The 13,209-nt window shown below is 45.3% G+C and overlaps 1 protein-coding gene across 1 annotated transcript in view; it reads right to left on the reverse strand.

Moving 5' to 3' along the window:
* FBRSL1 (fibrosin like 1) overlaps nt 1–13,209 on the reverse strand; it is a 399,203-nt gene that overhangs the window by 14,495 nt on the left and 371,499 nt on the right. Inside the window, 6 exon segments of the mRNA XM_086623316.1 lie at nt 2,529–2,624; nt 3,558–3,608; nt 5,768–6,071; nt 6,073–6,253; nt 10,353–10,606; nt 12,152–12,548. Of these exon segments, the coding sequence (XP_086479442.1) occupies nt 2,529–2,624; nt 3,558–3,608; nt 5,768–6,071; nt 6,073–6,253; nt 10,353–10,606; nt 12,152–12,548 (1,283 nt within the window).

Genomic DNA, 13,209 nt, shown 5'->3' on the forward strand with positions numbered 1-13,209 from the left:
GGTGTAGGAGGAAAGATAGGTTTTAATTTGTGTAAGGCTACGTAACTTCCAAACCCACTAAAAAAGAGAATTCTTGTGTGTGTGCGTGTGTAGGTAAGTCAATGAACTCCCCAGGCAGATCTGTGCTCTCGGGCCTGTCTGACAGCTGAGGTATATATAAGGTGGCAAGTAAGTTACAGCTATCATACAGGCAAGAGCTTTAAGATCACAACATGTTAATAGCATGGTGTCATTCTGTCCCTTTGTCCCCAGGAGAAAGATGTGAATGCTTCCTCCAGCAAAGTAAACTGAATACTTCTGACCTTTTCAAGTTCTTAGCTTGTGAGAAATGCCCTTCGGGAAACTCACTGAGAAGTTTACCGTCAGCCTGGATTTATGTGCAGCGGATTTACACACACAGCTGTAGGCAACTGACATGGGAAGGGGAAAAACAAAACCAAGACCTCTACTTTGGAAAGCAAGAAGTGCAGGATTCAGTGTGCCAAACCCAAATCATCAGGTCTGTAGTGATTATGAAGGCTTTAGTCAAACAGCTTGGGAGGGAGAGAGCATGGAAAAATGATGCAGTAACGATGACTAGAGTGGCTTTGCCCAGCAGATCATCCCTGTCTCCTCTAGGAAACTAGAAAATAATGTGCAATGTGCCAAAGCAGCAGATCCATTCTTCAACCTATCCCTCTTTTTTTCAGGTGTTAGACTGCACGTAAATATAGAACCATCCAGCGATCAAGTGATGTTAGTGATTAATCACGGCACCTTGCACTGCTTAAACTCAAGCTAGCAAGTGTTCTATGTATCTATCATTAAAACAAATTAAAAGCTAGTTATAACACAGCGCTAAGAACTGTTTAAAAACGTAAAGGGTCTGTGCTCCCTTTTTCTTTCTTGCTGTGTCACTGCTTCTCTTTGGTTTAATGGTATTTTACAGTGAGATGGTATCTGTAAAGCTCTCTAATGAAGATGGAAACCAGTAGAGCTGCTATCAGTGTATCAGAAGCTCCTCACTAACAGTAGCCTTATGGCAAAACGGAACCCTCTCTTCACATTAGCAAAATTTTGCCAATTCCACCTTATTTGCACAGCTCCTTTTCTGGGGAAGTCAAGTTCACACCCTGACAACTTGGGGTCTGTAGGGACCCCCTGGCAACCCTTTCAAGAATAGCAACACTTAACACTGGTGGACAAACTCCATCAAGGGATAGCTATGTTCTGTCCCTCTTGCTGCCTCTGCTTAGGTGCCACGGCTCCTCTTCTATGCCTGTAGCCACCACACACAGAACTCCTGCTGAAAAAGCCATTGTGGAGGCTTTGCTGTTTGTTATGTATCTGGAAAACAAAATAATGTAAGGGATTCGATGGGAGCTGAGGAAATACTCCAGCCTCCATTTTAAAAATTAAATCAAGTGGGAAAGTTTGAAGAGGTCTTATTTGCAGCGGTTGCTAATTTCTGACTTCCACTGATGTCAGTGAGACTGCTGAGGGAAGCACACCCCACAGTCCTGTTTGGTGTGGTTATGGAAGTGACCTTCCTGCAAACAGAAATGGGGTGGGTACAGTGCTGCTGTAGGCAAGCCTTCTATCGCAGTAGCAGAGCTCTATGGAAATGCAGTTCAAGATTTGAAATCCCTGAAATTACAGTTTGTAAGGAAGCTAAACACGTCACCTGACAAATGGAACAAATGCTCCATTTTCAAACAAATGCTATATAGACATAACGTATATTTCTTGTCTGGAGAGATTTAACAGTAGATTTCTGTACATTTAAAAATAGTTAATAAAAAGACCAAGTCTGGGAGAAAAAAAAAAAAAGCAGTGCACACCACAGAATTCATCGAAAATGGTGGTTATCATGGCAACATTTCCAAATGCCAATCAGTGCTAGTTGTAATGATATGTTACAGTTGCAGTGCACCTTTGAAACACAATATCTCAAAGCAGCTTGCAGGCATTAATCAACCCTTATAAAACCCACTGCAAGATAACTTTATAGATGAGGAAGCTGAGGAACAGAAGATTTAAGCAACTTGCCCAAGGTCAGACAGTGTCGGAGCTGGGAATAAAAATTCAGCTCCTTCAAATTGCTCTACCCATTTATAGCAGTCTCTCCCTATTGTTCCCACACTTGTACAGTCAATTTCTCATTTTTTTTTCTGGGAATAAACATGGTTTATCTTTTGCAATCTCAGACCGTTAAATTTATAAAATGATTTGGGACTCATTGGTCTGTTATTAGCTGTAAATATTTCAATCAAATAATGCATTTGACTGTAATGCTTCTCCTCCAGTTTCAGCTGACCTCCCAAGTGAACCACTATATCCTTTTCCAAGGAACGATCTGTAGTGCCAAGAGAAAATTTCTGGTAAAGTGTTGGCAGAGGATGCTCACAGATCTGCGGGTTGATTGCTTCCAACCCCATGTTGCACGTCTGCTAGTTAAATTGTGTGCTACAAAATCACCAGAGACATGACTCTGAATACAGTTTCTCTCCCAGCAAAAGAACAAAGCCTTCAGAAGAAGAAGTTTGTACCTTCGGTTGAAATGCTCCCTGAAGTGACCCAAAGGGACCTGAATGTGGAAGCATGGGTGGCATTCCAGGCATTGCTGGAGGATAGGTTGGAAAGAACTACAAAAGAAAAAGAGATGCTTATGTCACAGGACAACTTGAACAATAATGGAGGTAGGTGCCAAGCCTGGCACATAGAAAAATAGTACTGTGTTGAATGAGTGCCACAGTGAAAATATACACTAAATTTGCTTTCAAAATTTTTAAGAGCAAAGCCAAAACTTGGAAAATGCGCTCATCTGATGAATTTTCTAGATAGTGCTGAACAAGTGTGCCTTTAAAATCTGTGGACTATTGCAGGAAGCACAAGAGCATTCATCATTTTTAGAGGAATCTGAATAATTTGGGGTTTATGTTCACTTTTGGTTAACTTTGCATTTTTCTGCAGTAGCAAACAAATCGATCCTGTTTTGAAATGTGACCTGCTTTAATTTTCAAAGCAAAAAAGAACCACAAGATGCTGCATTGCACACTAACCACAGGCAACATGCACACCACCTTGTAGTCGTGTATGTTGGGTTAAGTTTTGCTTAGGCCTCTCCTGAGCACATACAGCAGTTTTACAAGTCCCAAAACATATAGTTTGTGTGCTTTGGAGCAGTGGGGAGCACCAGGAAGAAACCACCAGTCTGACTTACTCCTGTGACCTGAGCAAAATCTTGTGAAAGAGCCATGCACTCCGGGCTGCTGCACTGTGAGAAGCACCAGCTGCAAAGATACTGCAATGACCACTGATTTAGCCATTTCTGCGCATTCCCTGCCATCCCAGGCACAGCAGTATAGAGCCGCAGCAGCAGTAGACAAAGATTAAAAAAAAAAAAAAAAAAAAAAAGCCCAAAGAAAATTCTGTACCTTAAAAAAAAATAAAATATCAAGACGGAAAAAGAGCTTTAGGAATGAATGAATCAAAACACTACCAATAATTGAAAACAAGCAAAAGAAATGCAAGCAGAACCATTAACAAAGACAGCACCTAGAAAGGTAAGCACTCACATTGGAATGTCGAAAGTAAGGGTTGTCTAATTTGGGAGCGTACTTGTCAAACTGGAAAGAAAAGAGAAAAAAAAGAAATCAGGTGAGTTTGGTTTCAGCAGTAGTGGATACATCAGGATTTCAACACAGACAAATAATCGTGGCTGGTTTGTACAGCATTTAACAGAGCAGAACAGACTGGTTATTCCATACTCGCTCATCAGGGAGCTGAATGATCTCCCAAAGCTAACGGGGACGGAAAGGCACCAGGCCCTGGGTTGCGCCAGGCGCTGCCACGTCTCGCCGTAGACCCCTGTTTGCAGGCACTATGTGAAGAGGTTCCTTCACTATGAAGAGAGCAGTCCTGGGATCTGCAGCACAGCAAAATGCAGGAAAGTTCAGCTCCAGGTCCAGATCTGGGGTCTGCCCCTGGAGCACTGAACTAGATGGCTGACTAGAAGGTAGGGAACAATTTCCATCAGACCCCAATATCTACTGGGGGGCAACCAATACAAATTCCCTGTTTTCTGGGTTCCTGTAACTGCCAAAATCATTTGGAAAAGGGCTTAATTGCTTTAGATGCACAAATCCCTCTATATTCCCCTTCCCCTGCAAGAGAGAGAGCGCCCCAGAGAAAAGCTGATTGTTAACCTTTTCCGTTCCAGCATGGGGTTTTAACACCTCCACATGTGCAGTCTGTGCCCCATATTTATTTTTGTGACCATTTGTCCTGTACCACCTTGGAAGCAAAACCAAAGCATATATACGTTGCATTTTGGAACAGTATGTACATTCTGCTGGGGAGGAGGGTGTGGGGAAGAAGGCAGGGAAGGGAGCTGTAGGACCCCATCAAAAGCTGCTTATTTGGCAAGTCAGCTGCTGTTTCACACTCCTCTATGTGCAGGAGAGTAGATTTGTAATTTCATTAATTACAGTTATTACTGGAGCCATGTCCCCTCCAGTGTAAATACCATAAATTACCAAACACATGCAGCTGTATATTTCAACACTCTTCTCTGGTGTTGGGATTAGCAGACCTGATCTAGTGGAATATAAGAAGATGTGAGGGAAATTTCACAAAAGAGCCTTGCAAGCTGTTTTTGCTATGAAGGCTGACATCAACGGGCTCGGCTGGGAGGGGAGGGAGCTGCTCGCAGGATCAGATATCAGGATTCTTAAATAACACGGGAGTTTTCTGAGAAAAGTTTCAAGACTGTTTTACACAGACCAAGAAAAGAAGGGAAGGTGTTTACACACGACTACACTGAGCAAACACCTGGGGCTGGATTTTGGGTGGATGACATTACTTTTAATTGTCTCGCTGCTAAGCAGATTACAACCCAAGAATGTCAGCGGGCAGGCAGCAGGGGGAAAGAAAAGCGAGAAACGTTATTCTCCTGGAGTTCTTGGTAGTTGTTTCCAAATGCTGCTTTTGCTGTTACTCCTCGCTTTTGCTACCCTTAGCAGAAGAGGGCTGCTTCTACATTTTGGACACAGTGTGAAACTGAGAGGTGAAAAAAAAGCTGAATCTTGTTCTTTCCATCTCACAAAGCAATTGCCAGAAATGGAGAGAGAGCACCTTTTGAAGTACTGACAAAATCCATTTGTAGCAGATCTCTAACAATTTTGTAACAGCTGCAGCAAAGTCCCATTGTGTTACAAGCAAATTCAACGGCAAAACACTAACACTTATTACACGGCCAGGAGGGTCTCTCCCACAAGAACCAGCCACACACAAATTAGTGCTTGTTGATGTAATCAAATAATAAATGCCAAAATTGACACAGATGAGGGAATTAGGAGGAAGTGGGACAGAACTCGTATCAGATGAGATGCTGCACTACGGTGAGAGCTCCAGGTAAGCAAGAATGGTCTGTCCCAACACCAACAGCGGTGGGGACTGTGTTTGGTACCAGGGGCCACCAATCTTGTGGTGTCCTTGTTGGCGTGTTTTGGTGTGTTGTGGCACTTGGCTCTGGCGAAGGGGGAATAGAGGTAGACAGCAGGACACACGAAAAGGGAAACTAAAGGGACTCTGGACTTGTCTCACGGGTGCAGTATCTGCTGGTGGGTAGCAGCAGGCTTGGTGTGGGGGCTACGGACAGAGCGGGGGTCCCTTGGGAGGGCCGGCCCTGCCTCTCCAGGCCTCCCGGCTGAAATGAAGAGGACTGGGGTCTGTTTGACAAGAGCGGGTTAGGCTTTTTGACCAGAGATGCTCTACTTATCCTCACATTTTGGGCTGGGGTACGCACCATGGGAGGTGCAGAGGGCGGCATGAGCGGCGTCTGGGGCAAGCTGGATGGAAAAGGAGTGAATGTGTGCTGGTGGGTGTGTTGGTGCTGATGCGTGTGTTGGTGCTGGTGAAACTCCGCCCTCAGCAGCGGCACCGGGCCAAGTGAGGCAGCGGCCCGGTCCGAACTCTGAACCAAAAACCGGTTGTTCAGCTCTTGCCTGAGCAGTTCGTGATCTAGAGGAGAGAGAGAGAGAAAAAAAAAAGACACAGAGGCCCGTGGGCCCGTGAGTACCACAAAGACGGGAGAAAGAGTCAATATTCACCTGGCATTCCCTGTTTCGGCAGGTCATGCTGTGGTGGTTTTCTACGTGAGGACTCATTGGTGGAGGTAAGAGAGATGCCTGTGACAAAGTACCAATCAGAATCCCCGAATGAGGCTGGCAATACATGATTGGTTGGTTGAATGATATCAACAGGCTGGTATCTAAAGGCAAGAGAGAACACCATGAGTCATCACAGCAGAAAACATGGGGGCTCAGCACCGCCGCCGCCGCCCGCCCGCCCGCTCCCACCGCTCCTCCTCCTCCTCCTCCTCCTCCCCGGCACCGACGGCGTGTCTCCGGGAACGCACCTCCGAGGGCCGGCCTCACGGCACGGCGGCCGGACCTTCCCGCGCCAGCAAGACGCTGGGAGCGCCCTCGAGGACAACGGCTCGCTCGAAAATGAGTATACTGACCTGCTTCCTCCGGAGGTTTGGCATTCGGAAGCGTACATGTACACTGAGAACGGATGGTGGGCCTAATGCCTTTGCTGAACTCTACCATGCATGTACTTAAAAGGGAAAATTTTGACAAGATCTACAACGCAGTGAGGCAACCGTGGATGTGGGGTGGCTGGAAACTACTTGCTCGTTCGGTGATCTCTCAAAAGATCCCTGTGCCATCCTCCCCTATTCTCAGCCCCAGGACATGCACACAGTGACCAGAAACATCCATCCTACGAACTGAGGCCTCCTTTGCAATAAGTCTTTTTTGAGACTTTAAATAACAAGGAGTCCCTTCCTCAATTTCTAACAGGCTGTGATTGTCATTTTTTGTCCTTGCCTCCAGGCTTTTCTCCTATGAGAAAATATGGAGGAGGAATCAGTGGGAAGAAGAGAAACATTGAACTGGCTCAAGATCTCACGAAGGCTGCAGCGATTGCAGAAACAAAATGTTCCACCATATGACATGCAGCCTCTTCTCAGCATCTTCCTCTGGAAGAACAACTTGCACTGAATTCGAATGTGGTTTAGGGCGGTGGAAGATACCAGCACTTCAGAAATGATGTGACTGAAGAAAACAAGGACAAATGTCCACTTCCCCAAAACAACTGTTGGTATCAGTTAAACTGTGACTTTGCCTAAGAACTTCAAACAGGAATCAGCATCCAACATGTTAGATGCTTTCTAAGCTGAGAGCAACCTATGTCACCAGTTGCGGATGACGTACACCCAGTCCTGACTGACCTACTTGCTTCTGAATTTACACAAATCCACTTCTTTCAGTGTAACACCCCTTTTAAACTACAGCACTGAATATAAAGGGGTAAAAGAATACATGTGCTTTGAAGTTTTATTTCATGTTCTGCAGGCATTTCTATTGCTTAAATTTTCTAGAGTAACATTAGAAATGTATAAATCACTTCCTGAAGTGACATGGTTAAGGTGTTCAAAAACAGGCACTCTGATGGGGAATTTCAAGGTCTCTACTACCACTTAGAAGCCTCCATCTTATTGAAGGTCACTTTTGAAAGCAAATTTTGGATGCCTAAGTCATTTGCTTTTCAGTAATAAATGTATTGCTAAGAGCAGGTACTGCGTACTGCTACGATCTTCGTAATAATTAATACAAAAGCAGAAAGTACATATACTTGTGATAGTGAAGCCTAAGGCAGTGCAGCAAAAAGAGTCTATAATGGGTTCTCCTTGGAGCAAGCAAACAAGAAAAAAAAAAACTAGGCTGAAAGCACTTAGGTCCAAAACCTAACCTCTTTAGAGAATATGAGTATGAATTCACAAGTGTGCGTGCGTGTTTACGCACTGAAATCTGGCATGACTTAAAGAAACTGAATCCTTCTGTTAGCATCAAGATAATCCACTTTTCTGGAGGGAGAGATAAAAGCGAGTTGGCAGTTTTAAGTGCTCCGATATCCAATTTCTTTAAGAGACTTGAAGTCAGACTGATAGATTTGCAGCTGGCTCCAGCCCATAGCCCTGTACCACAACTTTGGCTTTTGTCAGAAAAAGAAAAAGGTCCAGATATGTTTGGAGAAGCGGTGTGACACTCGGAGGAGTGGCTGCTTCATGGTAAGGATGGGACTGTCAAGTAATAACCCAGCTCCGTGGGGGCTCTGGGCAATGTTAGGATCAGAACTAAGTTCTTGCACCTGCCAGTGACGTCTTGTCGTGTGGGTCTGGCCATGTAGTAACACAACTAGGCGCAGAGTAACCGAGCAGCCCTTTGAATGCCCAAACATCACTGCTCGGCGTGCACCCATGAGGTGGGCATGGCAGAAAAAGGTCAATCCTGCTCGTGTTGCTAGGTACTCTCATGTTTAGAAGAGAAGACACAAAGACCACTGTTTCTTCTGTGTATCCTACATCAGGGACAGCCTTGGTGCCCTTGAGTAGAGGGCAACAGCCCACACAAGGGTTGCTCCTAAGTCACTTGTACAAGCTTTAGGTTTCAAAGGGAAGAAATGCCGCCAGAAGTGCATTGTTGGTGTTCAGAGACCTGAATGTGCACCATCAGTGAATCCAGGAGCTTTGAGCTCTGCTTCTCTTTTTGGTAACACTGACAAGTGTGCCAAAGTAAATTTAAAGGAAGAGCACATTTTCCTCCAAAGAGGGGGCTGAAAAAGATGACGGAAAAGAGACTTCAAAGGGCCATACCGTCTCCGATGGCTTTTCTAAGTTGGTGCTTTTACGGACAGCACACATGCACTCGATGGGCACAGCAAGGACTATGCTGCCAGTGGCAGCTGGATCCCAGCTCTTCAGGGCTGCTCAGCAATATTGTTTGCTTTTAAGAAATTTTTATGTGAATGACAACAGAAGCTCCTGGCTATGCAGCGCTCTGTATCGATTTTATGATGTGCCAGTTTGCAAGCATTTCATATAATGCAGACAAGAGGCATTTCACTGTCTGCAGGGTTAGACGCCCAGACCTTTCCTTCCACTAACTTAGGCTTCTCCTGCTTAAATTGCAGGAGAAATCCTTTTAGTAGGAGCAAGACTGTTACCGTTTCCTGGCAAGCTGCTGAATGTGAATAGGTCACTTGATCTTGCACCTCCTGAAGTTAATGGTGAAAACATACTTGCTTTCAGTGACTGCAATATCATGCTTTTAGTGAGCACATTGCTATTTCCTTTTGCAATACTTTCAAAGCCTCCATCACAGTAGTCCTTTGCCTTAAACAGGGGAAGCAATGAATAGGTCTCCCACAGTGCTGCCAACATCTTCCCAGCCATGTGGTTGAAATTCTAGATGGTGCCAGGGCCTGTGAAAGCCGGCAGCTTTGGCGTACGTGGTCCTGCTTCTGGCTAGGAACCCACAGCACTTTTGTCTATCATCGTTCTGAGAGCTCACTTTGGTCCAATTCACATTTTTATTTCATTTTAAGAAAGAGTTATAAATAACGGGATATTGTTTAGTTCCTGGAAGAAAAAAAGGGGACACAAGGCCACCAGATTTTTCCGCAGCAAATCTGCTCTCTCTCCTTATTCCTTTAACTGGCTTCATAGGAAACAGAGGGCGCATTTTTTGCAAAATGCTTGTCCTGTTTAATCCCTGCTGAGTTAGTTGTGGAGTCAAATGCCAGATCAAAAGGAGGCCCCAGTAAGTGAAAGTTGCAGGGAAGTCTCCAGCTGCCAGGGCCTCTTCCAGGGACAGCTGTAGGCTAATGGATAAACTATGAACAGGGCACTTAGGGCAGAAGTGACAATAGAATGGGGGCCAGGGTGAACAAAGGAAACTTTTTAAAAGGATGCGAAGATAGTGACAGAAAGGCCAAGCAGCCATTGGCACACAGAGAGCTTGTGCTGCTGCAGGCAGAGGATGCTGCTCTGCCAGCAGGATGTGCTGCTTGTCGAAGGATCTGAGAGGCGGATAGGTGTGCAGTTAGAACAGCCTTCTGGGACGATTAGAAATATTTTTTTCAAGTCCGTTCTAACAGCAGCAGCTTTCATTCAAGTGGGGAGAAAGGCAAACTGTACATCAGTCCTTTGTTAATCTAAAAATGCCTGGTGACTGTGGAAAGCCACACTGGACAACTCATGCCCTGAAAAAAAGATTTTTTTTTTTTTAAAAGTTTGTTTCGAAGACTTCTTATAGGAAGCTACAGTGCTGTCTCTACACTCTCTCATCTGGTAAAGCATGTCCATGTCTCCTACCTGTTTCACGAGCCTTCTCACAGTTCCAGCACGCAGTGCCCATGGAGCGGTCTGCGTCACTTTTATTTTACCTGCCCACCAGCCAGCCCATCTCTCAACACCCTCCAGTGCATGCACGGCAGATCAGCCCTGGAAGGAGAAGGGAACCTACCCGCAGGGTGACCTGGTATCACGAGGCTGTTGGTAGGTAACGCTGGTGGAGGTGGCAGCGTGGGTGGGGTGGCGAACATGGCCGGATGGTGCTGGTGTTGGGTCTGCGATCTGAGAGAGAAGTGCGAGGTAGCAAGATTAGAGATGGAGAGGGGCAGAGCCGGGCCGGAGGAATGGTGCGGAGGAATCTGGGGAGAGAGGGGAAGGTGTTTCGGGAGGCTGATGCTCGTTGCACTGCTAGCGCTGCTGCTCCGGCTGCAGAGAGAAAAAGACGGGGGCAAGAGGGGGGCAGAGAGAGAGAGAGAAAAAGCGTGTTACGATACAAATTGAAACAGTGCAAGAAATACACTACCAAAACCAACACGACTATGTAACACGGATCTCCCCAGGCTTATGTTTTTGTTTTTTTTTTTCATGGCAGTGGAGACAGTAACAAATTTTAATGAACTTCTCCAACAGGGCAGGACGGGGCTTGGGCCCTCCGGAGTGACGTTTCCTGTGGTGCTTCAGCAAGTTACAATCCTCAGAGCTACCCATGAGACACTGATGATGGCCACAGAGGCAGCTGGATTTTGCACCTTTATTTAGCCTCTGATGACCCTGCAGTAGCCACGCACATCCTTGTGATCATACGACACAATTACTCTCATCCTTTTTTCAGTTACTCTGGGTGCACAGAGTTGCATAATGTGAGTGACTTTGGGACCAAGCTGTACCTGCTGTGCATGCTGTGTAGTTACGTTCACACAAGCGTGCACACACATGCCATGTTACTAAATTATTCTTATAATAATTTTGTATTTTAAATCTTTTTCTATGATTATTACTCCACTGCAAGTGATCTAAGTTTTGTGAGGTGAAAGGCAGTATTCCTAAAGTCATTATGCAGTGTAATTCCCACAATACCGATATTTGTTGCAATCTAAACCTTTGTGATATCCTGAATAGTTAGCAATACTATTGCATTTATACTATGGTGGCATTTACAAGATAAAACCACAAGAGAGCTTAGGTATGCAGGATACTATGAAACACACATTAATGGTAGCTCTCCGTATTCATATTTTGACCCTTATGCAGGCAAACGTTATGTTTTAAATCAGTCTTCTCATCTTTTTTAACTACTCTAGTTCTGGTTTGGGGGACAAGGTATATTTTCTGTACCAGCAAAAAGATTATACAGGTTCCAGTTGATTAGATAAACTCTTCTCTCTACAAACTCTTTTCTGTACCATTTTCATCCATTCTACTTACTGGAAGGAGGCAATTTAGCTAAGCCTCTTGCTACATCTGACCATGTCAGATTGAAGCAGATTTCTCAGTCCCGTTCTAAGGGACACACCATCTTCTGAACAGATACTCCTCTTTTGGTACTGGTGAGCCAAAAAAACTGTGATAACCATGAACAAACCTTCTACTTCAACAGAAGTCTTTCTGATTATGAGACAAGGCAACTGGTCAAACTCCAACCACAAATTTCTAAGGCAAGAACCAGCCAGCTCAGACAAGATAATGCAAAGCTCCACTAGAAACTAGACCTAAAAAAACTTTACCCCACAGTTACACAGGTATTTCTCCCAGAAAGGGAGCATTTATCACCATGTTTCAAATGCAGCTATCTGCCACTGCTGGAAATTCCAGTCTGTGGAGTCAGCACAGAAAGTCCAATAACCAAAACATGGAGCATCTTACTCAGACAGTAAGAGTACTTGTCTCACCTCCTGGCAATTTCTATCCCATTTTAAACAAGCTTTAGCTCAGCAATAGCATAAAGATGACACGAGCATCCCCATCCCCTACCTGATATTATTGAGTCCGTTGTGGGCCACCTGGTGATGCACTTGGTAATTGAGAGGTGGAGGGATGTGACTCGGAGGCTGGGTCCGAAGCTCAGGTATTAACTGAGGCTGCGACTGTGGCCGAGGTTGAGGTTGTGACTGTGGCCGAGGCTGCGGCTGAGGCGTGAGCCTTGGTGGTGCTGGTGCTGAAATCACTGGCTCTTTCTTCAACAGTGGGCTTGCTCTGGCGCTCGACGTGGGCGCAGAGGAAGTAGAAGTCACAACGGCAGCTACTGGCTGGGGGCTGGGGATAGGCAGGGCGAAGGGCACGTCGGTGCTCAGTTCCCGGCTCCGCTCTAGCCCAGACACCTTTGGGACATTGGCTGCTTTCGCTTCTGGCTTGTCATTCAAGGTGGGACCTTACGGAGCAATAAGAGAAAGAACAAAGCGCATGCTGAACGGTCTGCATTTGTTTCTCTGCTTAGTAGAACATATGGCTGAGAAAAAACAAGTCATGTTTCAGCTCGTGGGAGCATCGTGGGAGCACTGCTGCTACAAGATGGATGTGCGTTTCTGTCTGTCCTTCCGCTGTCCTTGACTGGCCAATCTACAGTACTTTAGCATGTGTGTAAGAGACTTAGCTGTCACCAAATGAATGCATACTACAAAGAATATACAGCTTTGTGCCTTCTACAGACTCCCAAGGTTACGTACAGTAGGAGTGTGAATGTGTCTCAAGTTACTGCTACAGTATTTCCTGCTCAATAAGTTTTAAGGCTGATAATGAACTCATGAACACATGCCTGATCATTAAGACATTTAATTTTCTCAACATCCTTTCAAGGTAATCTACATTGTGTTTAGGCTCAACTCCAGCTACAATGCACCATGACTCAAGCACTAATCATTAATGATAACCCCACCTGGCTTCTAGGGAGGAGGCTACCTGGGATCTTTGTGTAGCAAAGGATGAGACAGTTCTGCAGTGAAGCTGTGACAGTGCCATTCCGGGGCCACACGCTTGTGTGGAAGAACAGAACAGAGAAGGCTGGAAAAATCCAGTCAGAAGTGCAGTGAGCA

Source organism: Tauraco erythrolophus, chromosome 19, assembly GCF_009769465.1.
Source record: "Tauraco erythrolophus isolate bTauEry1 chromosome 19, bTauEry1.pri, whole genome shotgun sequence".
Lineage (NCBI taxonomy): Eukaryota > Metazoa > Chordata > Aves > Musophagiformes > Musophagidae > Tauraco > Tauraco erythrolophus.